The following is a 26,909-nucleotide window of genomic DNA, read 5'->3' on the forward strand; positions in this document are numbered from 1 at the left end:
GCTTACTGTATTTTCTTGTTTGGATCTCTTTGCAACGTTTCCCCAACTTTCCCCCAACGCATTCCCCACCCTAAAACCACCAACATGTGAACAAACCCCCAACCCCCTCCCCGGCGTCCAGCCATGTAGTTCTTCCATTTCTGGGTTGTTGGCTGGACCACCAGCCGATTCCCCCTCGGCCAGGCGTCATATCCCAAGCTCGCTACCATGAGCCCACGCCCGTCCCCCCTCTCGTCGCTCCCCCGGACCTCCTATTTTAGTTACTCTCCCGGGCCTTGGTTGGTGCATCATTCGGTTCCCACAGTTTTGATCCCCTCTATGCCCCCTTATACTTGCAGTTCAGGGGGATGCAGCAAAACCCGGCATCTCCAGTGTCATTCTGCATTCTAGGCCCGATGATCTCCGTGGGGTCGCTGGTGTCACCCCTCTGAGTCGACCCGGTCATCCTCCATTGGCGTTGGTGGTGTGTTCAGTTTCTTGAACTTTCTCGCGCCAGTTTTTCTCCTTCTGGGGTTGAGCTGCCTGGGGGTGCCCCCTCTGAGCGCCTCCGGACCCACTGGTTCCCTCCGGGGGGCGGGTTCGCCCACATAATCTTGAATAGCGGCTTTAATGTCCTCTTCGGTTACCAGCGTTGTGCGTTGGCCAGAGTATTCAAAGGACAGGGAGAAGGGATATCCCCATTTGTAGCGGACCCCCTTCTCTTTCTGTTGTTGTGTTAGAGGGCGGCACATCCTCCGTTTGGCTAGGGTGTAAGCAGAGAGGTCTTGAAAAATGGCGATCTGTGCGCCGTTATAGGTTATCGCCCCCGCTTTCCTCGCAGCCTCTTGAACTTTGGCTTTCTCTGTGTAATAGTGGAAGCGGGCCAGAACCGTTCTGGGGCACCCCGCTCTTCCCCCGGCCCTGTGTACCCGGTCAAACGTGAGTTCTGTTGTCATTTCCTCAGCAAACAAGAGGGTGATGATGTCTCTCACCACTCGAGTCAGTTCTCTCTCCGTCTCACCCTCCGTCTCCGGAATTCCAAACAACCTTAGATTGTTCCGCCTTTCCCTATTTTCATAATCGTCCATGATCCTGGCTCTCTCTTCGTCCCTCTTCTCCAAGGCTGCGAGCCGTGTGTCAAGTTGGATTTCCTGAGATGTGGAGGATGTTTGATAGTTTTCCATTTGTAGGACCCTATCCTCAATTTTGTCTACCCTTTGGTCCAGCTTCTCGAACTTCTGGGCAATGTCGGATCTCATTTCTCTGATCTCCTGAAGGATGGAGGCGAAGCCCTTTTCCATCGTCATTGCGGGTTGGCCCGCGGGTTCCGTGTGGGCCATAGTGCCGGAGACTGTGGGGACCTCAGTCGTGTTTGGTGTTTTTTGGAAGCGAAACGTTTGTAGGGCCTTCTTCCAGCTCATGGGGTGTCGTTGGTCCTTTGCGCGGGGTCCGCTGTAGTCCGGGGGGCCCTAGAGGGGAGTGCTGTGCCACCCCTGGATCTGTCCGTAGTGCGTCTCGCCCGTGAGTTTTGTGGTCGATGGGGTGTCTTCCGCGGGGGGCTGGAGTAGCCCTTCAGGCGGGCACACGCCCCGCCAACTGAGGTCGGGGGCCTCTCACCTGGGTCTCGGGGCAGCCTGTGAGTTCAAGGTGGGCTGGGGGTGCAATGGTGCGGTGGACGCCGGGGGTGTGCGTCAGTTCACTCGACGTGATTGTGGGGTCTCCCTCTGGGGCTAGTGTGTTTATTGCCCCCCAGCTGCTTGGAGGGTCGTGGCCCAGTGGGCCCCTGAGGGTATGCTGCGCTGACCCGGGATGTTGTGGGTCTCCCGGACGTGGGTTCCGGTCCTAGTTTACGGTGGGGCAGCCCCCCAATCATACCTGTTGAGCGGGAGGGGGCCTCTGGGTGGGCACTCGCCCCACCGGGTCCCGGCGGGGGCCACACACCCAGGTTGGCCTCTTTAGGCGTTTCAGTCCTGACCGGCTGCCTTGCGGTGTCTTCTCAGTGCGGGTGCACGCCCGGTATCCTCTGGGTCCCCGCCGCGCTCTTAGGTCCTCCTTGCCGGGGTAGGTGGGCTTGGTCGCCGTGCGGTGGGGGGGCGGCGGGCCCGACCAGCACCCGCCGCCTGTAGTCCTCCCTGGCGGTGGGGCTGGGGGTCCAAGGCTGGCGGGCAGGAGGAAGTTGGGAAGCCGCCGCCTCCCTCGCGGGTGATCCGCAAGCCTCCCCAGGGAGCCTGTGCTGACACCCACGCCTCTCCGGAAGCCGATCGGGGCCGGCGCTCTCTTTTTCTGTTCGCCCGGGGGGTGCAGGTGGTCCACACCCCTAGGCGGATTCTCCGGATTCCCTCTCCGCGTGCCACCTCAGTGGGGGACGGCCCGCTGCAGTGCAGGAGGACGAGCCCACCCGTCTCCAACTTCTGTGTCGGTGGGCTGCGATTTAATCTTCCGGGTTCGCGGCCGCCCGGGTCCTCTGAGGTGCTCCCCCCCCGCCAAGTCCGTGGCGCCCGTTCTCCGCTCTCCCAGGGTCCCCGGACCCCGCTGTTTCGATCGGCGGGGGCCCCGGGGGTTCCCTCGCACTCCGGCTTCCTCTCTTGCCGCAGTGGGGTTTCGGGGGGGGGGGGCGGGCTCAATCCCTCTTACGACCCGGCTGTTGGCGGAGCACGCGAATCAGGCAGCCATCGCCTGTGCGCCCCCTGGTGGCCTCCTTCAAACCCATATCTAATGAATTCCTAACATCCTGCATCAGGTTGTTTCTTGAATGCGCCAGGTTGCGATGAAAGGAAAGCACTGGAGTTCTGTGCAATAGTAGTACTCATGTATGCTGCGTTCTCTTTGTTTATTGGAATGAATGGCTATGTGTTAGTTGTTGTATATCTATCCCAACAGAAAGATCAAAACAAGTGTAGATTCTAACCTGGATTTTTTTAGATTGACTTCTTTCCAGCACCTCCAGTATTTTGTTTTAAGCAGGTGAAGGGGGTGTTAATTATCGAGGCATTGTGATCTTCATCCTTTGTTTTTGCATTCATCCAAAGATAGCCCCCTCTCTTGCTGTCATCCATTCTGTACCTGGCACGAAGATAGTTCTGGCCGGTTATATGCGATTTTACCGACGGTCAGGTAAGGGGCAACACATAAGGTCTGCAGGGAAGATGGAGGGAGCCGACGCCCATGATACATCCCTGATTGCCTTGCACTTTTAGATACAAGGGTGTCCCAAGAAGGATATTGACTATGCAATCCTCCCCCTGAGAACAAGTCAAGAGTCTAGGAGGGAAATCACACAATGTAGTGACGGCACTAAGTCCACATTCCAGGAAGACAGGGTCTGGGACCCGTATAAAACACAGAGGAATACTCTAAACAATAATACTTGGCAGGAGAGTAAATCAAGTATTAACATGAGTGTCAGGAGTGAAATACAAAGAAGGGAGCAGGTCTGGGAACCACACCCTAAGAAGGAGAGCATCAACAGTCATCTTTGTGGCAGTGCCTGACAGGGTAGTAAACCAGGTCTGTCAAAACAAATCACTAAAGGAACTGTGATAAGGGTCTGGGACCCACATCAACCAGAGTATATGAGAAAGGGCAGGGGAAGGGAGACATTCGCCAAGAAGTGTGAGAACAAAGCCAAGAAAGGCCAGGGGAAGGAATTAATTCCCCTGGCATTGTGAATTGTAAACCCTAGTGAAGGGAGAGTCCGGGGGAAGGCCGTTGTTCCCCCTGACTCTTGTGTGAGGAAAGACACTGAGAGCCAGACACCTGGAGAAGGGAGACATTCTCCAGGAACCCAGTAGTGAAGAGCAACTATGGGCAATAAGGAATGTTGATATTTGAACCAGAACTTTACCTTTTGAGTTTGAATTTAGAACTTTACTTCTTTTTGGCCTTTTTTGTGCCTTGGAAAGGGATTAAGACCTGGGGAAGGGAGGAATTCCTTCAGGTAAAGATCCCACCGAACGACTGCAACTGTGGTCCACTGCCCAGATGAAGGGAGCTATTCTACTGGACGAAAAAGATCAACTAGATCTTTTGTTTAGTTATAATTGTGAGGGACAGCAGTAGGTTTTTGACACAGGACGGTGGACTATTAATTTTCATACATTTTGACAATTCTGTTAGCATTTTTAGTGGAGGTAGGGAAACTCATCTTAGAGTTAGGGAAAGTTAGGTTTTCTCTTTATTTGCATTACTAATAAAAGTTTATGCCAACAACCATGCCCCCTGTATGACAGTCTCCTCCTTCTGCACCCTTACAGTTTATATGTTATTATTGTTAGTTATTGGGATGACTATGATGGATTTCTCGGTATTCGTGATATTCTGTTGTTCACCACCTGCCTGTGGCCCCTTCCGGGTGTCCTGCTGTTGCCGTACCTCCTAGCTTGTCGGGTTGACGTCACCGGTAATTCCTCTGGGGTCGAGATCATGCCATCTTGATAAGGGCTATCAGTGCCTTCTGCTCAGTGAACACGACTCTCTAAGGCAAGTCCTTTGGTTTTTAAGCATCTTAACTTGGTCCTCCCCAGCAGAGGATGGTTGTCCTTCTTCTCTGGAGTATTCATTCTTACTCCATAGTTACCACTCTTCATAGTATTTCCTATTTGCCATAGAGGAGCGAACAGCATTACTCCTTCACTCTTCTTGTTCTTCTCAGTGGATTTGTATTCGCCTCAAATACTGGAAATAGTATTACTATAGCGCACAGTGGTCTGTTCAGGTTGTATCTTCTGAGGCAGTGATGGTCTGAAGGATTCATAGGAAAGTGGGGTAGGGCGTTCCTTCACGGAACGGGAGTCCTTGTCTCCGAGAGGGGAGTATCTCTGTGGGAGGTCCCGCTGACTGCCACCCCTAGGGGGGGTGTTGACTAGCTGGCTCACCCCCTAGCCTCAAAGGCAAGTGCTCTCCTCTGGGGAGAAGTGATGCGATCCTGTGAATCGTCACACTATTAAAACATACTCGGAATTTTGAAAATCTGTGCTCATTAAGAAATATATTTCATTCAGAAAATGGCTGCCGCAAAATTGGATTGTGCTTTACAGTCTAAAAGAATATAGTAGTGCTCATTAGAGTAAATTCTAATATTGACCTTTCCAAGTTAGGCCCACAAGGAATTAGATAGGCTTTGAAATAAAAATGGTTTGTTATCTTATGTTATTGTGATTTGTACTGCGCACTGCTGCCATTTTCATGGTCTCCAGGTGGATCTGAAAAGCAAGGAGGCTTGGGGGGGGCTTTAGTACGTGGGATAGAAAAGGGCTAGAGAGCTTTGATGTGCTATTAGCTTCAGTTCAGAAAAGGTAAATTTTTTGGGTTTGTTTTTATTTGGTACGGGTTAGGTCGTGTTTGTTTTAGGAGTGTGTGTGGGATGGTTATTTTTTCTGTCACGTTTTGTGTTTAGTTAGGTGTTGCAGAGTGTGCATTTTGTGGTCCGTTTAGGTTTATGCTGCGGTGGAGGTATGCGTGTGCTTTATTTGGTGTTTTAGGACGAGTATGCAGGATATCGGAAAGTTTTTAGTAGGGTTAGTTAGTGATGTTAGTGGTCTGTGCCCGTCTATGCAATGGTTATGTTGGCCTGGCAGGGTTCTGTAAGGAAATCATGGTGGCTCAGTAAAGACAGACATAAGTGATCACAGTTCAAAGGTGTTTATTGAACTTTATAATGGGTGATATAAACTCCTAATCTAAACCTAAATCTAAGATGGGAGAAGGCTACGACCATCGAATAATAAGGCAGTCCTAGTGGTGTCTTGTCAAATAAAAAGGGCCTATATTAAAAACCCTATTGCCAATCCTTACCACTAAGGTACAAAAAGAATGTGGGATAATGTTCACCATAAAAGAAAGAACTGTTCACAAACTGATAAGTCAGGATGGTTTGGCTGGGTCTCCCTTCCCCACATTTTTAGCTCGGGACAAGGTGGGTCTTCTGAGCACAGGGCACTCCTGGGCCTACCCAGCACGAGGTTCACAATTCCAGTTCAACAATACCAGAACCTTCAGGGGCTCAGTCTTTGCTACAAAGTCTCTTGCCTTAGAAGGCCTGATGGATCAAAACAAAAAACAAACAAAAGTTCCTTCCATAATCTTGCACCTTGGGCGATTGCTCTTCTCCCCTTCGATCTCCCTCTGTCGGGCTTGGATCCTCCTTGCAACTTGGTCCTCCCTCTGTCGGGTTCACTACGTCCTTTCAAATGCAGCTTGCAATATTCAAAAGTCTTAATGCCTTTTTTAAACAACTTCCTACTACGAACAACCCTCGGCCGGGTTCACTCCCGTCACACAATGTTCACGTGTGTATTACTCTATACCCCAACTCGCAGGCATCCCTCTGTCGGGTTAACATCTGCCGCTCTCACAGTTTAATTTTCTTTATCATGATTCAGGATTTACTTTCTTAGCTTTTCACCTTGGCTTTCCTCCATCGGGTTCACTTAGCCATTGTTAACACAGTTAATGGGTTTCTACACGCAGTTCATGTTTTACTTCAGGTTTTCAGAAAGCGTGCTTCCTATTTCCCTAGTTTTCTCTCGGCATCCCTCTATCGTGTTCACACTTGACTTAATTCGCAACCTTCTTTTGGAAAGCAGGGTTTCCCTTCCCCTAGCTTTTCTCTGGTGTCCCTCCATCGGGTTCACAGTTGCCTTAGGCTTGCGTTCAGTATTTTCTCAGGACGCAAGGGGGGGATCCCTTTCCCTAGCTTTTCTCTCTTCGATGGGTCAGAGACTTTCGATTGTACAAAGGATTTTTATGTGACCTTTTTAGGACCACTCTGACCCTCACAAGGTCCGCTCCTGGTGCCTTCTGGCACCCTTGTAGTTTCAATACACAAGGGCCAGCGAGAGGCCTTCGACTGAGCACTCCTACGGCGCCTGACCACTCTGCGGCTGACCCTCTGCTGGGCTTTCTCAAAGGTTCAACACACAAGTTCTTTGTTCTCAAGTTCTTGAGTTCATCTAATGTTGCCACTTGCAACTTGGTCAAACACAGTTCAGTTTCCTATCAGTTACCTCTGACTCACTGATTGGCTAGCGTCCGCTTGGCTTGCTGCTGGAGTCAAGGACGGTACCACGATAGCCAGCATGCCTCCCCACCTTTGCTATCAATGCAGGAGGTCCCTGTGCACCGTTGACACCTGTTGCACCACATGCCAGCTGTACTTCCCGGTCTTGTCATTCCTTTATCCGAGGCTTCGTGGTCTTGAGTTGAAAAAGGCAAGGGCAACTCCCTCCTTGTCGTCCTTTCAGGTCTCGCTGCTTTTCTCCTTTGCTTGAACTGCCGGTCTGGATTAGCTGTCCCCTCATGCGTTCGGCTTTGCTCGTCGTGTGCAGGGCTGTCAGGTGTGGCAAGTTATCATCTATTGCCTGACCCTTGTTTTGGGACATGTCCGATAAATGGCTTTTGTTTTAGTCCGTTTTCTGTCATGGTGTGAGAGAGTGTTTGTGTTGAAAAAGGGGAGTGGTAGAGTTTCCAAATAACTTACGAAGTAGGATGAGGAAAATGTGTTATATGGAATCATAGCCCTCGTAGGGGGTTTGGAAAAACTCAGAAGGGTGAGTTTGACAGGGTTTGTGAAACAAACAGGAATGACCAGGATTATTATCGTGAAATGAACAGGGAGGATTGTGGGAATGGTAGTGTTTTTTTAAAGCAGACTGGGAGTTCGGATAATAAGGAGATGGACGGGAAGAAGAATAACTAGGAGTGTTCGGGTAGGAAACGGGAAAACAGGGATTCTCGGATATGTGGTTTCTGAGAGCAACAGGGTTTGGGCTCCTAGGGTATTTACCAGATATGGAGGGTGGTTGGTCTTGGATAAGGGAGATTATTTGGGTGGAAGGGAGATAGATGTGGAACAACCTACAAAAGCCTCAGGGATTTCGTCATCCTCGCCTTTGTCCCTGGTATAGTACCGCGTCTCACCGTATTCCCCGAGCATAACCCCAGGCTCCCATACCTATGTGATCCTCCCTCGCTCGCCCGCCCCAATGGTTGGGATCGGAGAGCACCAGCCTTTCCTAGCAACCTAAATAAGGGATTCTCGAGGTCTCCTGGGGAGAATACCTTCAGGATTCTTACAGTTCATATTCTTCTATGGTGGTTTGTGTTAAAATGCTTTTTTTAGTTGGTGTATCCAGGTTTCGGTTCATTAGGTTGCGGTTGTTTGGGGGTTTTCTCTTGTGTTGGCTGCTTCCCTTTCGACTGTGTTTTCTGTTTAGCTCATTGAGTTAAAGTGCCATGTTTTCAGCAATTTTCTGAATTTTATGTGGTCTTTTGTTGTTCGTATTTTCTTCGGGAGTGAATTCCAAAGTTTTGTTGAGATGCAGGGGAATGCTGATCAACCAAATTTCCGCTTTGCGTATTGTTTTGACTAGAGGCATTGTTGGTCCTTAGTGTTCGGTTCGGGTTGGGTTGTAGATGGACTTTTTTCCCCTATATATATTCCGCTCCTTGGCAGTGAATTGCTCTGTGGGATATGCAGTGTTTTAAAGAAGATTCTTTTTTTGACTGATAGCCAATTTAGGGTTCTCGGTGCTGGTGTGATGTGTTCTTTCTTAGTGATTCAGAGGAGTAGTCTTGCTGCTGTGTTCTGTATTTGTTGTAGTTTTCTGGTACAGTAGTCTGGCATTCCCCAGATAGATGCTGTTGGTAGTCTATTCTTGACATTCTGGTGGAGATGACGGCAAGTGTTATGTGTGGGAAAGTGAAGAAAGTTAGTATCCACTTGGTTGTGTGTAGTTGGAAGAGGCACTAGTTTACTAGTGTGTTGACTTAGTTTGAGTGTTAATTTGTTGTCCATTAATATTGAGAGGTTTTTAACCTCTTTGGAAGGTTCCGGTCGATTTCCCATTTCAGTAATGGTTTATTTCTGTTAGGCAGTTAATAAAGGTTGAGTCTTGTTCTCCATTAGTGTTGATTTTGTAGTTGATGTGTATGGTGTTTGCGTAGTTGTAGCAAGTGAAACCATGTCTTTTGAGGAGATTGATCATGCAGATGTTGAAAGGCAATGTTGAGAGTGATGAGTCTTTTGGAACTCTGCAGGTTGTTTTGTGAGGTGCTCAGTTGAAGGGGCTTAGCCACGTTGTTTCTGTTCTTTCTGCTAGGAAGGATTTTAAGCATAGTAACACTGTGTTGCTGATTCCCATTTCTTTGAGTCTTTTGATGAGTATTTTGTGGTGGACTGTCGAAAGCTATTGATGGATCTGGTAGTATTAGTGCTGAGAAGTCTGCGTTGGTTTTTAGATCATCCCATATAAATAGTAATGCTGTTTCCTTCCTCTTATTGGTTGTAAGGAACTCATGGTGGCAACACTAAAGACAGACACAAGTGATCATAGTTCGTGTGTTTATTGAACTTTATAGTGGATGAGATAAACACCTAACCTAAACCAAATCTGCGATGTGAGCAAGCTACGACCATCAAATAATAAGGCAGTCCTAGTGGCATCTTGTCAAATAAAAAGGACCAATACTTTAATTAAAAAAATAAATAACCTATTGCCAATCCTTACTACTAAATTACAAAAAGAGTATGGGATAATGTTCACCAGAAACGAAAGAAGGGTTCACAAAATGTTAAGTCAGGATGGCATGGCTGGCTCTCCCTTTCCCACTTTTGAAGCACGGAACAAGACGGAACTCTCAAGCACAGCACACTCCTTGGCCTTGTTAGCACAAGGTTCACAGTTCCAGTTCAACACTAACAAAACCTTCAGAGGCTAAGTCTCTTTCCTGAAAAAGTCTCTTGCCACAGAAGGCTTGCTGATTGAAAGTAACAAACAAACAAACAAAAGGTTCCTTCAGTACTCTTGTACCTTGGGTGATTGCTCTTCGCACTTAGAACCTATCTCCGCCAGGCTGCAGATCCTTCTTGCAGTTTCGGCCTCCCTCCATCGAGTTCACTACGGCCTTTTCTTTAATGCAGTTCATGTGTTGGTCATTTTCATCAGAAAGCAGGGTTTTCCTTCTCCTAGCTTTCTTTCGGCATCCCTCTGTCGGCTTCACACTGGCCTTATTCCATGGTGCACAATCTTAACGGAAAGCAGGGTTCCCTTCCCCTGGCTTTCCTCTGGCAACGGGTCCGAGACTTTCGATTGTACAAGGGATTTGACATGAACCTTGTAGGACCACTCTGATGCCTCTCGCCACCCCTTCCTACGGCCTTCTGGTTCTTGTAGTTTCAAAATGGTTCTGGTTCAGAGTCTTTCGAATGAGTGCCCACGTGGCACCGGACCCCTCTGCACCTGGACCTCCACTGGGCTTTCTTTAAAGTTCAACACATGCACAAGTTCTTTCTCTTTCCAGATTATTTGAGTTCAAAATGTTGCTATTTGCAACCTTGGGCTCAACACAGTTCTGTTCGCTATTAGCTTCCTCCGACTCACCGGCTTTGCTGAATCTGTTGGCTTCTCTGATCTCTGGAGTCAAGGATAGCACCATAGTAGCCAGCTTGCCTCTCTGCCTGCGTTATCAAAGCGGGAGTCCCCTGTGTACCATTGGCATCTGCTGTTCCGCACACCAGCTGCAACTCCCAATCTTATGCTTTCCCTTTCGGAGGCTTTGCGGGTCTGATTTGAAAAGGGCATGGCCAATTTCCCCTTCGTCATTGCAGTTGTCACTGCCTTTCTTCTCCTTTTGAACTGCCAGTTTGGTGTTGCTGTCTCCTCGTGCATTTGGCCTTGCTCAAAGTGTGCTTTCGTGCTTTGCCTTTTATCCCTGTGGGGGAAGGTAAAGGGCCGTCATGTGTGCATGTTTATTGTCAATTGCATGACACTGCCCGACCCGTGTGTTGGGACATATCAGGTAAACGGCTCTGGTGTTAAACCGTTGTCTGTTATCGTGTAAGAAAGTGTCGTTGTGGGAAAAGAAGGTGGGTATAGAGCTTCTAAATATCTTACAGGGTAGGATGGGGAAAAGGTGTTACAGGGAAGGGGAAGGGGATACTGTGCCTCAAACCTCTGTTTCCCCATTCCACTCCCTGAAGACCCTCACCCAGGTGATCCTCCCCCACTGGTACACCCCCAGGAACTGGATCCAATAGCGATGGCTGTGTTCTGGCCACCTGGACGACAGATCTCCTGGGAGCCAGCAGGTGAGACACCTTCAGTTTTCTCATAGGGTCTGAAGCCGACTTGTGCCTGGCCTAGTATCCGATTGTTGTGTACACGTTCCAGGATTTGTGCAGAAATGTAGCCTTCTAGGAGTTTTGACAGGTATGGGATGTTTGAAATTGGTCAGTAGTTGGTTAAGTCTTCCGTGTTTCCCAATGGATCTTTGAGGTGTGGCTTGATGTATGCCGATTTGAAGGCTTGTGGCACGTTTCCTGTTGCTAGTGAATGACTGAAGAGGTGGCAGAACTATTCTGCAGGTGTTTTTTGGGTGAGGATAGTCTTTTTGGACAAGGATCTGCTGGCGAGCAGGCACTGTTGCTTTTGTTCACTAGGCTAGTGAATTTTTCTGTTGAAATTGCTAAGTAGTTATTTAGTTTTGCAGTTGGTTCCGGCATTGGTTGTTTAGGCTAGTTGTTGTTTTGGACATGCTCTTGATAACTTGCTGGATATTGTGATTTTGAAGTGGTCTGCAAGGTCATGGCATAGTTTTTGTGAGGGTGTGTTGTTGCAGTCTGTTGGGTTTTTTAGCTTGTTCATGATGTTAAAGATCTTTTTCTGGGTGTTACTTACGTTTGTGATAAGTACATTGTAATATATTTTTGTTGATTTAGGTATATCTGCTTTGTATAGTTGTATCTGTCTTCGGTATGTGATGTTATTCTGTTGATCGTAGTTTTTCTCCATTCTTGTTCCAGTTTCCTGTTAGTTTTCTTCAGTGCTCTGAGGAGGGGTGTAAGCTATCTACCCATTGTTTTCTTTAGTGAAGGGGTGAATGATTTTTCCAGTGCAATGTTATATTGTGTTTTTGTGATTCATTCTTGGATTGTCTCAAGTCCTTCTTTGATGTTGGATAAGTCCTAAACAGTGATTGATGGTTTTGTGGAATCCAGTCTGATGTTTAGTTCTGGGATGTTTATGGATTCCAGTTTCTTTTCTGAATTGGAATATCTTTTGCAAGATTAGTTAGCATTCGTGTTGGCGAGTGTATCACAAAGGATTTCATGAGGCGGCCGCTCTAGAGAATTTGCATCGGGGTGCAGTTGTGACGAGGTTTCTTTTGCATTAGTGTCCTGCTGTGTGTGTTGGTCCCTTGACCAATATCTGTAGATGCATTGTTGCTAGTTGATTTACCAGTGTTTTAGATGAGTGAGTGTTTTCTTCTTCAAACCAGATGTTGAAATCTCCTAGTATGATCAGGTGGTCCAATTTTATGGTGATGTTGGCAATGGTGTCCACAAGTGTGTCTGTGAAAGTAGGGTTGTATGTCAGTGGTCCATAGATGAGTAGGAATGACAGGTTGGTTTGGTACTGTTTCATCTTTAGGTGATATTTGTATGCAATGGCGAAATTTAATCTTTTTCCTTCTCTGTTGGCTTATTTCAATTTGAGGTTGTTGGATAGGGATTCATGTGCGACTATCTTGAGGGTTTGAGCCAGCCGGGTTTCATTGAGGAAAAGAATGTCTGTTCCTTCATCACCAAGGAGTTTGTATATCTCTGTGTGTTGTGTATTGACCTTGATCTAGTGTTGACTAGGTTGCAGTGTATCATTTTGTTTTCTGGATTTTGTTTGCCTTTTGAGGGTGGCGTTAGTAATTTGAGTTGGTATTGATTTGTTTATTTCCTTTGAATTCTGCATTTGGTTTTGTTGCGTCTGTTTCTTCATTGAGTTGATCTAGAAGGTTGCATTTTGGGTTGATGTTTTCTTCTGGGTCACCTGCCTGCTCGTGTTGATTATTCTTTGGACCTGATTCATAGAAGCATTTTATAATGGTGCAATCCCATAGGGAAGCGCTCTGTGAATCAGGCCCTTTATGTCTCCAATTCTTTTGTTATGAACTGTGTGCTGAGTTTATTTTGTTTGCTTGTGCTTCTGTGGATTTCATGTCCGTTCATTGTGTTTCCAGTATTCCTCATGTGTTTAGGGTTGGTTGTGCGGGTGGGTAGTAAGTTAATGGGTAGCACGATAAGTAGACTAATTTTGGTCATTTTCTGGCAATAGTGCTCTCTTCCAGTGGGCAGTTAGGTGTGCTGTTTATTGGTGTTGGTTGGCTCTCTGGTCTGGTGGTGTGAGATGGTTGGTCTTCTTCCGTTTAGTTTGTTCTATTTCAGCTCACTGTTGTGCGCCAGTCTTTTCTGGTGTTATGTATTTTTGTGGTGTGGGTTTATTTGTTAGAGGCTAGGTTCCTTGTTTGATTCTGGGTTTGTTTTTCCAGTTATGTTGGTTGTTCGGGCCTTTTCCTGGTGGGTTGACTGGTTGTCCACAGGTTTTTTTTCTCTTTTTCTTCCTTGATGTTCAGTGGCACAGATTTTCCTTGGTCAATGTTCCTAGTTTGTTGGCGTTTCAGTGGTAACATTTGCTTGAACTGTATTTCTTTGTGCTATTCTAGCATAGTGCGGGGACATAGTGTGTTGGATATTAAACGGTGGAATATCCCAGGCGTCAAACCATCCCAGGGACAAACTATCCCAGGGGACAAACCGTTCGCAGCGTAGGGGCAAGATCTATTGCAGGGGCAAGACCTAACGAAGGGGAAAGACCTAACAAGCTGGCCAACTATCCCAGGGGCATAAGTATCCCAGGGGTAAATGATCTTGGGGAAACTATGAGAGGAGCAAACGTGTCCCTTTATTCTGAGGAGTTGTTTTGTTGGTGTGGTTTTCATGTGGCAGAGGCCTCGTAGTGTTAGGCGCTTGTGATGGCGGAGTCTCGCAATGGCAGATTCTCTGCTTGGTAAGCCCTCACTGTGTTAGGGCTTCATAGGAATAAGACCCTGTAACGATGGTGCCTTGCAGTGGGGAGTGCCTCAATGTGGTGTTAGCTTCCTTATGTTTGGGACCCACTTTGTTAGGGCCTTCTGGTGGTAGTGGGTTCACATTGGTGAATGCCTCTCTATGGCGGTTGTCTCTCAGTTGCAAAGTCTCGTGGTGTGGAAACCCCAGATTCACAGTGGTAGAGTTTGTAATTGGAAGTTCAAAGTGGCCAGAATGAACAGTAGGAGGGACAGAGTGTTAAGGTTCAAAGTAGCGAAGTTCAGAGGTGGCAAACTCAAGGTGGCATGCTCTAAAAAGTGGCAGTCTCACAGTGGCCGAGTGGCATGGCCCCACCGTGGCACAATTGTGTGCCAAACTCACTGCAGCAGAATTGTGAGAGACAAAGCCCACAGTGGTAAAATTCTAAGTGAGAAAATCCCTCCGTGGTAAATTCAAAGTTCTAAAACTCACAACAGCAATGTTCACAGCGACAGAATCTGGCAGTGGTAATATTCAAAGTTAAAATTCACAACAGCTAAGTTCAAAATGACAGCCAAACAGTGGCAAAATTCAAATGTAAGGAAGTCCCACTGTGTCAAGATTCAGAGTTAGGAAGCTCAAAGCAGAGAACTTTAAAGTGACAGAATTTCACAGTGGCAAAAATCAAAGTTAAGTTAAGAAAGTCCCACTGTGACCGGATTCAAAAATAAAACTCACAGCAGCTAAATTTAAAGTTAGAAAACTCACAGTACAATGTTCAAAATCCCATAAATCGCACAGTGGCAACATTCACAGTGACAGAAGTCTAAAGGGGGGAAATCCTGGTGGTAAAGTGGAAAAAGGCAAGAAACAAATTGAGTATACGTCATCGCTTACCTTTTTTTCACTGAGCCCCTGAGCCAGTGGGGGTGGAGGGACTGCAGTGCAAGGCTGGGTTCCAAACGGACATGCAAACAGGGTATTGCCCTCAACCACTACCCGGGCAAGGCTGCCTTAGGCTAATTGTAGAAATAGGACTGGGGCCTATTGGATGTCTGGATTTCCTGGGCCTGTTGGATGCCTGGATTTCTTCAAGGGATTGTGGGGAGGGGAATGCTACATTTCTCCCTGTAAGGTTAACTCTTGTTGCAAAAACCAAGACAAACGGAGGGAAAGAAATACCAATCCATTTGAAAGCGCACAAAGGGCTTTTGGAAAAGGCTTAGAAAAGGGAAAGAAAATCGATTTAATTTTCATTTTAAACTAATCACAAATACCTCAAGCAGGACACAGTGGGCTTTTTCAAAAAATGTCTTAGAAAAGGGAGGGGAAATTGGATTTCAGGTAAAAAGAATTAGAAATAACTTAAGCAGGACACAGAGACAGCTGCTTCCGCACAGTAACACTCCTGTCCACACAAAGGGCAGAGCTTGATCTTTCCTGCCCCTGTTTCACAGGACTGGAGTTGGGGGCTCAGGTGACTTCCTGGGCCTAATGGATGCCTGGATTTCTTCATGGAATTGTGTGGAGGGGAGTGCAAAATGGCTCCTTGAAAAGAGAACTCTTGTTGTAAAAATCAAGATGAATAGGAGGGGGGACACCAATCCAGCTAAAAGCACACAAAGGGCGTTTTCAAAAGGCTTTGAAACTTTAGGGAAACAGGTCAAACTAATCACACATACCTTTTTTAACAATGCAATACGTTCCACCAGCCTTACTGTGTAGAATAACATGGGTAAGTAATGGTTCTCCAGCATAGGGTCTGGCATGGATTCACATGCTCATGAATAGAGACTGTCGTCAGGCTGGGAATCCTCAGTAAAAGAAAAAGGTTTTCACTTTCACTTTAAAACTGTATTTTTCCTCTAAACCAATCAGTGTCCTCTGGGTCATACTGCCCCCATCCAATGACGTCCTCTCCCTAAGCCCCGCCTCTGGCAGCCATCTTCAGAATTTTACTGCACTCTTCAGTGTTGGGAGTCCTCAAATTGCTCTCTGAGCTATTTGTATATTTTTTCCACGTTTTATTGCAGAAAAGTTCGATTTTTTTTTTTCCACCTGACCTTGTGTGCTCCTGCCTCATCGGCTGGCCACGGTGACCCGTTGTCGGTGAAGTGTTGCGCCCAGCAAGGGCAAAGATTCGTAACATTTTATGGAAGGCCATCTTGGGCCTACTTCGCACCCTCTGACCATGATGCAGGAGAAAAAGGAGGGAAGGACCCTCTTCAGGTCCTGCACCAAATGCGTGCTACGGAACGTCTTTGTGGAGGATAAGCATCTACAATGTCTTTACTGCCTGCACCCGGACTACAACGAGGATGGGTGCGAGATGTGCCTGGGCTTCTCGAAGAAGACAAAGAAAGACAGCCATAGCAGGCTGGCGACATGACTCTATTCAAACAAGGCCTCTGCCCATGATCCGAGCAGGGTCATGCCTCGGCCAGGACCAGGCGGTCCGAAGAGTGGTCTCACTCTGGGAATAGATCAAAGTCCTTTGAGGTCAGCCCATCCGTGGGGGTCTAAGATAAGGCCAAGAACCGATTCTACTGGGTTCGCTGCTGATGCGGGTCCCAGGTTGGATAGGCCGCGATCACTAGCACCGTCTGCCTCCATAGCCAGCCCGGCATTCAGCTCTTCCTCAAAGATGAAGTCATCAACCCGGCCAAGTTACGGGAGAAATCCGAAAAGCATAGGCCGGAGGAAGAGAAGAAGGCCACGCAGCCCAAGCAGACGTAACCGGCGCAGCCAAAGTCCTAGTCAACCACTTCGTCGACACCTGCTGTGCCGACCACAGTGGTGCTAGGAGCCGATCCTACGAGGGTGGTTCCTACGGCACAAAGGATACTCCTGCCTCCAAGTTGCAACAGGGCCATCGAGGCAGCAGCGAAGGCTACAAGCACCTGTGGGAGGGTGGGGGGAGACAGCGGTCCAGATCCCGGTTCAAAACCCTCAGGGAGTAAAAAGGGGGAGGTTGCGAGGACGCCACAAAACAGCCCTCCAAGATTTGCGTTCAGACAAAGGACATCTCATCTACAGACGGCCACCACCCAGAGTCCTTCCATACGGTCCACGAGGACGACGGCAGCGCAAGGCCTAGCGCTCCATCGTTCCCTCCGCAGCCTAGGGACATATCCATTGACATCCTGTTGACTCTCCATGCCCTGGTGACAGAGATCCAGCAGGGGTTGCCCCAGCACTGGCACCTATGGTGCTGCATGCCCCTGATCAGCCTCCACGTAAGAACATAAAGCCTCATCCGACGACTCCACATCAGCCTCCTTCACCACGTTGGGCCCAGACCCCACCAGTGAACCCAGATACACACGCGGACACTGGTACGGACACGGCCACAGGAACCGATGAAGATGAGGACATAGTCCCGGCAGAGAATAAATCACCGCACCTGGACACCCCTCATAGAGAATCTCCACCAGACGAGGTGGGATCACCAGTGCTTCTGAGCTGTTCCAGCTGGTGCCCGAGGAAACCAAGAAAGAGGGCTTTTTGTATCAGCGATGAGAGTCCAAGAGGAAGACGATCATGGTGTTGCCCTTTCTGGACGACATTTGGGAGGAAGGCTTGGCCCTCATGAAGAACCCATGCACCGCTCCAACGAAGCGAGACAGGTTGGAGAAGAAATCTAGGGTGCCGGACTCTGCGCCGAAGTGCTTGAGGTCTCAACCGTCACTGGACTCCGTAGTGTTGGCTGCCGCAAAGAAACTTTCAGCTAACCCGGCTTTATCATCATCATTTCCCACCAGACAACGAGGGGAATAAGATGGACGACATGCGGGTAGAGAGTCATTTACACTGCTGTATCCATGATCAAGGCGGCTAATGCTCTGGCTATCTTCGCCCAGGAGCTTTGGTACAAGCTAGGCCCGATCCTGGAATTTCTCCACGACGACAAGAAAATGGAAGCTCTTGACCTCTTTCAGCAAGGGGAGGTGGCATCGGACCATGCCATTACGGTGGCAGTTGACATCGCCGACCCGGGTTTCCGACCAATGGGAAACTGAGTCTTGCCTTCATCGGCAGGGATGGTTGAAGGCCACAAACTTTGATCAGGATGTTCATGCGAAGGTGCTGGACATGCCCTTCAACAGAGAAAATCTGTTCAGGAAGGCAACCAATCCCTTCAAGCCATAAAGACAGATACAGAGACGGCACGTTCCATTAGCGCTCTTCAGGGAAAAGTCGAGCAGATCATCCAAGTGATTCTCCACATCATACAGGTAACCTCCCTAATCCTCCATGCAGGAAGCCTACAGTGGTTGCTGCCAGGCCTACAGTAGCAGAGGTTAGTTTATCTATCGCCCGCAGGGGAGGGTGCCCAAGCAAGCCTGAACCAGCCAAGAGGTCAGCCCCCCACTTGTGCACCCCAGTGGGAGGCCGACTGACAAGGTTCATCAGCGAGTGGAAGAAGATCACCACTGACAGATGGGTGCTGGATGCTCTCGCCCAGGGACACACCTTGGAGTTCCAACGCAGGAGCCCATGTATTCCACCAGTTCGCCGTCGGGAGCTTCACATCCCTCAGCTCCTGGAAGAAGTGTGAGCCATGTAACAGAAAGGGGCAATAGAGCTTGTTCCCCAACGGCTCCGGAGTCTATTCTAGATACTTTCAGGTAAGAAAGAAGGGAGGGGGTTGGAGACTCATCCTGGACCTGTGCAATCTGACCAAGTACCTTAAGACCCAGAAATTCAGGATGGTCATGTTGCAGCACGTACTTCCATGTCACCATCCACAGGAAACGTCAAAAGTTCCTACGGTTCGTGGTTCAAGGCAAACACTACCTGTTCAAGGCCCTACCATTCGGCTTGAAATAGGCCCCAAGAGTGTGTACAAAATGCCTGGCCCTTGTGGCAGCACATCTGCAGGGTATACCTATATACCCGTACCTGGACGATTGGCTGATACGCGCCCACTCTCAGGATCTGGCCGACGAGCACACGGAGACCGTCCGACTACTGATGGAGCTGGGATTCTCCGTAAACTATCCAAAGCCCTGCTTAACCCCATCGCAGAACACACTGTTCCTTGGCGCCAGACTCAGCACAGTGACTTGCCTGGCGTCACCCTTGGAGGAGAGGCTAGCAGCCATTCAAGGGAAGATGCAGCGACTGTCAGCAAAGACCACCACGGTGCGGGCCATCAAGTCGTTGCTGGGTATGATGCCGTCCTGCATCTACCTCGTCCGTCTCTTCAGGTTGCAGAAGCGACCCCTACAGGAATTCTTGGATGCACATTGGATACAAATGTCCGGGAGTTTTGTGGACAAAATCCGTCTCAACAAGGAGTTCTGGCGTGGTTGAGTGGTATGGGTACACTCCCACATTGCCCAGGGGGATGGGATTTCAAAACCTGCCATACAAGGAGACGGTCACCACGAACGCCTCACTGGAAGGTTGGGGGGGGGGCTCACGCAGGATGTCTCCACGCCAGAGATCTGTGGCTTCCAGAGGAGAAGGATCTTCACATCAACATCCTGGAGCAACGGGCAGTGTTACGGGCCCTCAAGTCTTTACTACCATCCCTGAAGGGCAAGATGGGGAGGATCTTCATGGACAACACCAACACCATGTTCTACATCAGGAAGCAGGGGGGCACTCGATCCCCAGTGCTCTCCAAGGAAGCTCAGGACCTGTGGCACTGGGCCTTCGGACAGGGGATGTTCTTCGTCCCTCTCCAACGGCAAGCGTCAAGTACACCATTGCAGACTCCCTCAGCATGAGTAGGACCTTCGTCAGGATCAGGTGGAGCGCCTGTTAGTCAAATGGGGCAGACTCCTGATCGATCTTATTGCCATGGCTGCAAACTCCAAATGCCAGAAGCAGATTCCACCAACCGAGGAGCTTGGGGGATGCGTTCTCCTTCCCATGGGAAGGTCTGTTTCTGTACACTTTTTACCCTGTTTCCTCTCCTGCTACGTGTCATCAACACACTGTGTCGATGCAAGATGATACTCATTTCCCCGGTGTGGCCGAGGCAGATTTGGTATCCAGACATTCTCAGCCTGTAAGCGTCGCTTGCTGGTACTGCCGGATCAGCTCACCAGAGAGGGAAGCGCAGTCCTTCATCACGACCCAGGATCACTGAGCCTGAGGGCATCACTTCTGCAGCCTTAGAGTTAGGAGTTTGAGTTGCCAGCGGACTGCAGGGAAGTCCTCTCCAATGCCAGGGCTTCATCGACTCGAAGTCTGCGGCCACAAGTGGAAATGATTTGCTGCGTGGTGCTGGTCGCGGAAGATTACCCCTCTAAGGGTCACGGCTCCACGGATTCTTACATACTTGCTATCCTTGGCAAAAGCAGGACTGGCTCACGCATCCATCAAAGTACACCTGGCGGCCATCTCACGCTACACCAGATGCCCCGATAGAACCTTGCTGTGATCCCAAACACTCTTGAAGGAATTCCGCAAGTGATCTTTCCAGCCAGTGAAGGCTCCTGCCCCGGCTCAGGAACTCAGTGGTCCTGACAAGGCACATGGGGGCACCTTTCAAACCTACGTATCAAGCCCCACTCAGGTTACTCTCGTGGAAAACGGATTTCCTTGTGGCCATCACCTGTGCCAGCCATGTGGGTGAGATTCAGGCCCTATCCTGCAAGCTACCGTATCTGACTTTCCACAAATCGAGTGTGGCACTACATGCACACCCCTCTTTCATGCTGAAGGTTCCATCAGAATTCCACCGCAACGAGCCCTTGGTGTTGCCTGTTTTCTTCTCAAAACCTTTGTCACCGGCGGAGAGGGCCTTGCATTCGCTGGACGTTGCTCGTGCTTTGAAGTTATACGTACAACGCATGAAGGGTTCTCGGAAGACTCATCAATTGTTTGCGAACTTTGGTCCTGTGAACCATGGGAAGGCCTTATCTAAGGCTTCCATTTCGAGGTGGCTTTCCGGCTGCATCATGCACTGTCATCGACTGGCGAACTAGCCTCTGCCGGGCCGTCCGAGAGCCCACTCCACCAGAGCGATCACTGCGACAACAGTGTTCCTCTCTGGTGTGCCCCTGCTTGAGATCTGCAGGGCTGCAACGTGGAGGTCCATGCTTGCCTTCACGAAGTTCTACAGCATCAACAGGGATTCTAGGGAGGAGTCCAGAGTCGGCCAGTCAGTGCTACGCCATCTGTTAGCTTCCGGTGAGTCTGTTCCAAGGGTAAGTGTTGATTGCTTCCGTTGAGCGTTGCCACCTCCTGTGGTTGTGTAATGTGGTACTGCTGTGTATTCATGAGCATGTGAATCCGGTTGTATACGAATTGTTCGAACTACAATTGTTCGAATTACAATTGACCTTTGCACAATTGACCGAATTGTGAAGGTCAATTGTTACATATATGCTGGGGGGAAACCCCCGCAAACCCCCATTATATATATATATATATATATATATATATATATATATATATATATATATATATATATATATATATATATATATATATATATATAACCAAACATATATATATATATATATATCAATTGTGCAAAGGTCAATTCGGACCCTCGACTTTCGGTCAATTAGGTAATTCGAACAATTGTGTTCAAACAATTTGGGTAATACCTGTGAATCCATGCCAGACCTCATGCTGGAGAAGGTTTAAGTTACTTAACTGTAACTATTGTTCTCCAGCATGGGTCTGGCACAGATGCACATGCAAACCCTCCCTCCGACCCCTCTGCGGCTGTTCTTGGTCATACTGCCACTTTTCCTGCTTACCAAATCTGAAGATGGCTTCCGGAGGTGGGGCTTAGAGAGAGGACTGTCATTGGATGGGGGCAGTATGACCCAGAGGACAGGGATTGGTTTAGAGGAGAAATACAGTTTTAAAGTGAAAGTGAAAGTTTTTTTTTTTTACTGAGGATTCCCAACCTGACGACAGGGAATATTCATAAGCATGTGATTCTATGCCAGACCTATGCTGGAGAACAATAGTTACAAATAACTTAAGCCTTACTTTGTCTTCTTTTTATTGCCAGTGCCTCTCTTGATCATCCTCCAGGCTGAAGTGTTAACCATAGTCATCTGACGGGATACGAAGAGGCAGTGTGTTTTTCTAGTATTCTTTGATTGGAAAAAACTTACCTTTGGACTTCTGAAAGACCATATTCCTAAACTCCATCTTAATATGGGAGAGTTACCCTTATAATGGTGGGGATGCTGTTTTTGACATATGAGTTCTAAGCTGAGCTCTGCAACACTTAACACATGGAGCTTTAGAGGTACATAGCCTGATATGAATGTATGCAATAAAGGCAACTGTATGACTATTACATGTGACCCTGACTTCTTGAGGTTTTGTCAAATGTGATCCTCCATTGTTTTCAGTTTCCACCGGCAGAGAGAAGAGCACATACAAAAAATAGACAAAGTGGCTGATATCAGCATAACATCTCAAATCCAGAATGACACAGAGCATAGGACGTTAAAAGTGATGAAAGAATCCTCTGCTAATGGAGGAGGCGACCGTTCTAAAGGAAATCAGGTAATAAAAATTGCTTTTGATGGATGGGAGTATTCTGGTAGGACATATAAAACCAGTTTTGTAGTCTTTGTTTCGCAACTTCTTTCTGCTGTGGTATTTGCTTATGCTTCTGTAATATGTCATGGTGAATTTGATAGACATTTTCTGGATAAGGATCTTGTAATTATACTTCTTCATTTTCATGCAAGACCAACAGAATAGCACTGCTCTAAGAACAGTGGTGCTTTTCGGGTTTCAAACACTGCCTACATGCCAATGACTGCTTTTCGTCACGTTAGTATATGATTGTTTAGGCACTTAGAGTGGAGTAGAACTTGCAGGTTCGTTGGTCATTTGATGCTGTCTGCAGTACCTGGTGGTGGTGTGGTGGGGGTTTTTGAGGGAGGTCCGCGCCAGAATGAATCGTAATGGCCTGAAAGACATGGCAGCAGCTCTAGAAGATGAGAGAGCATTGGTGGAGCATTGTTTTGATTGCAGAGCGTCCATCCATCATTTTCCCAAGAGCTGATGTTGACAACCGAGTCCTCCAGCCATTCGATGAGGAGATACTCTTATATCTATATTTGTATACGCCTGTTTCATATTTAATGTTGACCACTCTCCTTCCTCTTTATTGGGCAGTTTGTACATTTTTTGTAAAAGCAACAAATAGCAGAGGGAGGAGCTGGCAACATACGTATCCATAAAAATACCATGGTAAGTAGTATGCAGTTTATATGTATGGGTACACTATTGACACACTAACAACAGTTCTGAGTTGTTGTTTTTTTAAATTCCCATCATGCTAACGATCTGGGCACAGCACTTAGGTGAAATGGGCAAACCAACCAGATGTTCCAATACCCCTTCTTCATATATCATTGGTGGCACTTGTAAGTTAATATGCGGGTATTTCAGATTAAAGCATTTCTTTCTGGAAGAAGGCAACACAGTTTTTGACCTCATTTGTCTGAATTAAACAAACTGACAGATGGGAAATGGAAAAATCAGTGTTTCTGCTTATGCTGTAGACGCGGTTCTGTCAACAAGCACACCCAATGCATTACAGGCACTCGTTACCTGGTAGATTGGAATTCATGGCTAAGCAAGATTTCAAACGAAATGCTACTAGATCAATTTGATCATTGATTATTTTTAGCTCTCGAGTTAGTGGTATTTGATTACCAATTTCACATTCGATGTTAGAATTGGGAGCTATCATGATCCCCTGATCCTTACCATTCAGTGTCGTGGCAATTCAAAATTTGGGCATTCAGTGAAAACGTAGGGGTGACAGTGGTCCACCTTAAGCACCAGCATCGGGAGTTCCTAAATCAAGAGCTAAAATTATACCCAAGTATTTATGCTTCCATACAAACTTTTGAAATATACCTTCAATTTTAACTTTTAGCCTTTAAAATGATACCGGAGAAAGCTGACTCACAATTCCAGTTAATGGCTTTCCAAATAAGTATGCCCAAAAGAGATGGCTTATTAAAGACTAAAGTTTCCTTGTTTACTCTTATGGACGTTTTAAAGAATCCAGTGAAAGACTTGGCAATGGTGGCATCCTGTAGAAGTAATTGCAAAAGGGTCCTCAATGAAAACACACTGAAGGGAGCATAGAATGAGTTAGTACAGGCAGCTCAAGTGGAAATAAAATGTGAATGTTGCAGGTTGGTTTCTAAAGGCCTGGATGCCACTCCTTCAAATTTATAAGTGCCAATTGTCAGTGCATTGGGATGGTTCAATCATTTCATTAGAACCCATGGTGAGCACCCTGTGCCGATTAGAATGCATGAAATACAACCTTAAAGGCACGGTCTAGTAAAAAAAATGTATTTAAAAAATAGATAGGCAACATAAAAAAAATACTAGCATTCTCTTTTTTAAAACTTCCTATGTAACATTTTGAGCTATTCAAGCTCAAAATTCGCAAAAGCAAGCACATGGGCGCATCCATTTTGTGAAATGGATGCCATCCTGTGCTGGCTTTTGCTTTTGCGGCACTAATGAAGGAAAAGCCAGTCAGCTGCAGTAAACAAAAGCTACCGCTGGATGGCTTTCCCTTCATTAGTGCTGTACGCGGAGGACGGGGACCGGAGACCATAGCAGAAAAGCTGCAGCTGAATCTCGGTAAGTGCTATTTATTTTTTTTAAAAAACAAGCACTAGCTGCATTTTTTTTTCTAAGTTTTCCGGGCTGGAGGAGCCCGGAAAACTTAGAAATAAAACCGCAGCTTTAAAAACATTGTATTTATTTTTGCGGTCGCTTTTGAAGCGACCGCAAACATAAATACAACGTTATTGTGTTGGAAAACGCTGCGGTTTTTCTTTCCAAGTTTCTCAGGCTCCTCCGGCTCGGAGGAGCCTGAGAAACTCGGAAAGAAAAACCCCAGCGTTTTCCAACACAACCGCGTTGTTTCTGCCTAAATCTGCTTTCCCATTTGGGACTCCCCACGGGGAGCCCGAGAGCCCCAAATGGGAAAGCAGATTCAGGCAGAAACAACGCGGCATTGCGGAAAACAACCGCGTTGTCTGCCTGAATCTGCTTTCCCATTTGGGGCTCTTGGGCTCCCCACTGGGAGCCCGAGAGCCCCAAATGGGAAATCAGCTGTAGGCTGAAACACTACGCGGCATGTAAACACAACCGCGTTGTGTTTCTGCCTGCTGTGGCTTTCACTTTGGGTCTCCGGTGCTCCCCTGGGAGCACCGGAGACCCAAACTGATAGCCACAGCAGGCAGAAACACGACACAGTTGTGTTGGAAAACGCTGGGGTTTTTCTTTCCGAGTTTCTCAGGCTCCTCCGAGCCGGAGGAGCCTGAGAAACTCGGAAAGAAAAACCACAGCGTTTTCCAACACAATAATGTTGTATTTATGTTTGCGGTCGCTTCAAAAGCGACCGCAAACATAAATACAACGTTTTTAAAGCTGCGGTTTTATTTCTATGTTTTCCGGGCTCCTCCAGCCCGGAAAACTTAGAAAAAAAAACGCAGCTAGTGCTTATTTTCTTTTTTAATAAATAGCACTTACTGAGATTCAGCTGCAGCTTTCCTGCTCTGGTCTCCGGTCGCCGTCCTCCGCGTACAGCACTAATGAAGGGAAAGCCACCCAGCGGTAGCTTTTGTTTACTAGAGCTGGCTGGTTTTTCCTTCATTAGTGCCGCAAAAGCAAAAGCCAGCACAGGAGGGCATCCATTTCACAAAATGGATGCACCCATGTGCTTGCTTTTGCGAATTTTGAGCTTGAATAGCTCAAAACTTTACATAGGAAGTTTTAAAAAAGAGAATGCTAGTCTTTTTTTTATGTTGCCTATCTATTTTTTAAATAAAATGTTTTACTAGACCATGCCTTTAAACTGCTACAGGTAGCGTGTGTTCGCATCCTGTTTGGTCTGTCCCACAGGTCTGCAACTTTCCTTACCAGTGCTTTGAGAAACCTTAAGCTGTCTTACCCGCTAGTCCCCGGGGATCTGTCACCCAGATGGCCAGCACACAGCCATCGCTTTTGGATACAGTTCCTGGGTGTGGTCCAGTGCGGGAGGATCACCTGGATGGGGGGTCGTCAGGGAGTGGGAGTGTGACACCGGATGGTAAAACCCTGTACCCCCTTCCCTGTAACACCTTTTTCCCATCCTACCAGGTGGTATACTTGGGAACTTAACCGCGCCCCCCCACCCCTTTCCCGACATGAACACTTTCTCATGGACAGCTCACTGTGAGAGAAAATGGGCTAACAGGCAATTACTGATCATTACACACACCTGACTTCAATCACATTGCATGGATAAAAGGTGGAGTATGAAAGCACACTCTGAGCAAAGCAAAGTTTAATATGAGTGGAAAGACGGCAAGACCAGAGAGGGTTGCAAGGAGGGAAGTGCCCTTGAGCTTTTCAGAGTAAAACCGTTACTTTAATGAGCCTTTGGAAATGAAAAACAATTAAAGCTGAAGAAACCTGCATTGTGTGTCGGAGGTACAAAGGGGCTCTCCCGCGTCGATATCCAAGGCGGGGGTGTGGGGAGTGTTTGCCGCTGTGGTAACGAAAGGGGGGAATGTAAGGGAGGAAGGGTCGTTTTGCCCCCCCTGTACATTCTGCACAAAAGAAACCTACTGCTCATGCAATAGTGGGGAGACGTCCTCTTTGCCCTTCCCTGGTGACAGCGGAAGGTGGGGCTACTGCAAGACACATTTGGACTCCGTTTTATGCACCTCCAGACTCCATTTTTGGCCTAGGCCGCATGCTGATAACTAAGAAGTCTTCTCTACCTTTTCCAGCGCTGCGCACTGCGAACCCCGACAGCCCCACCTCCTCCTCCTCCCGTGTCTGTGCTGCCCAAGCTCATTTGTCACTGATGCACAGGCACGAATTGTTACAAGTAAAACGTGTATTCTTTTTCTTCCTCTGAGCTCACTGCCCTATGTGTGACCGGGGTGAATCTCGACTTGTAGCCCATCCGTCTCAAACCTGCTCCTGCTCCTCACACCCCCACCCTTGGAAATGATTGCCTGCACAACCTTTTGCCTCTCCATTCCTCCTTTGATGTAGCAGAAGTGTGACCCTTCCCCACTGACCACCGTAGAGTGCCCCCAATATAACTGGTTTCATGTCATCATATATCCCG

General features: G+C 47.7%; 1 protein-coding gene across 6 annotated transcripts in view; it reads left to right on the forward strand.

Moving 5' to 3' along the window:
* Positions 1-26,909, forward strand: part of LOC138567343 (uncharacterized) — a 903,513-nt gene that overhangs the window by 473,271 nt on the left and 403,333 nt on the right. For all 6 annotated transcript variants that reach the window (XM_069645448.1, XM_069645451.1, XM_069645447.1 and 3 more), the window contains one exon: positions 22,150-22,306. In XM_069645448.1, coding sequence (XP_069501549.1) covers positions 22,150-22,306 — 157 coding nt within the window. The remainder of the gene's footprint in view (positions 1-22,149; positions 22,307-26,909) is intronic.

Source organism: Ambystoma mexicanum, chromosome 2p, assembly GCF_040938575.1.
Source record: "Ambystoma mexicanum isolate Mex_15411 chromosome 2p, UKY_AmexF1_1, whole genome shotgun sequence".
NCBI lineage: Eukaryota > Metazoa > Chordata > Amphibia > Caudata > Ambystomatidae > Ambystoma > Ambystoma mexicanum.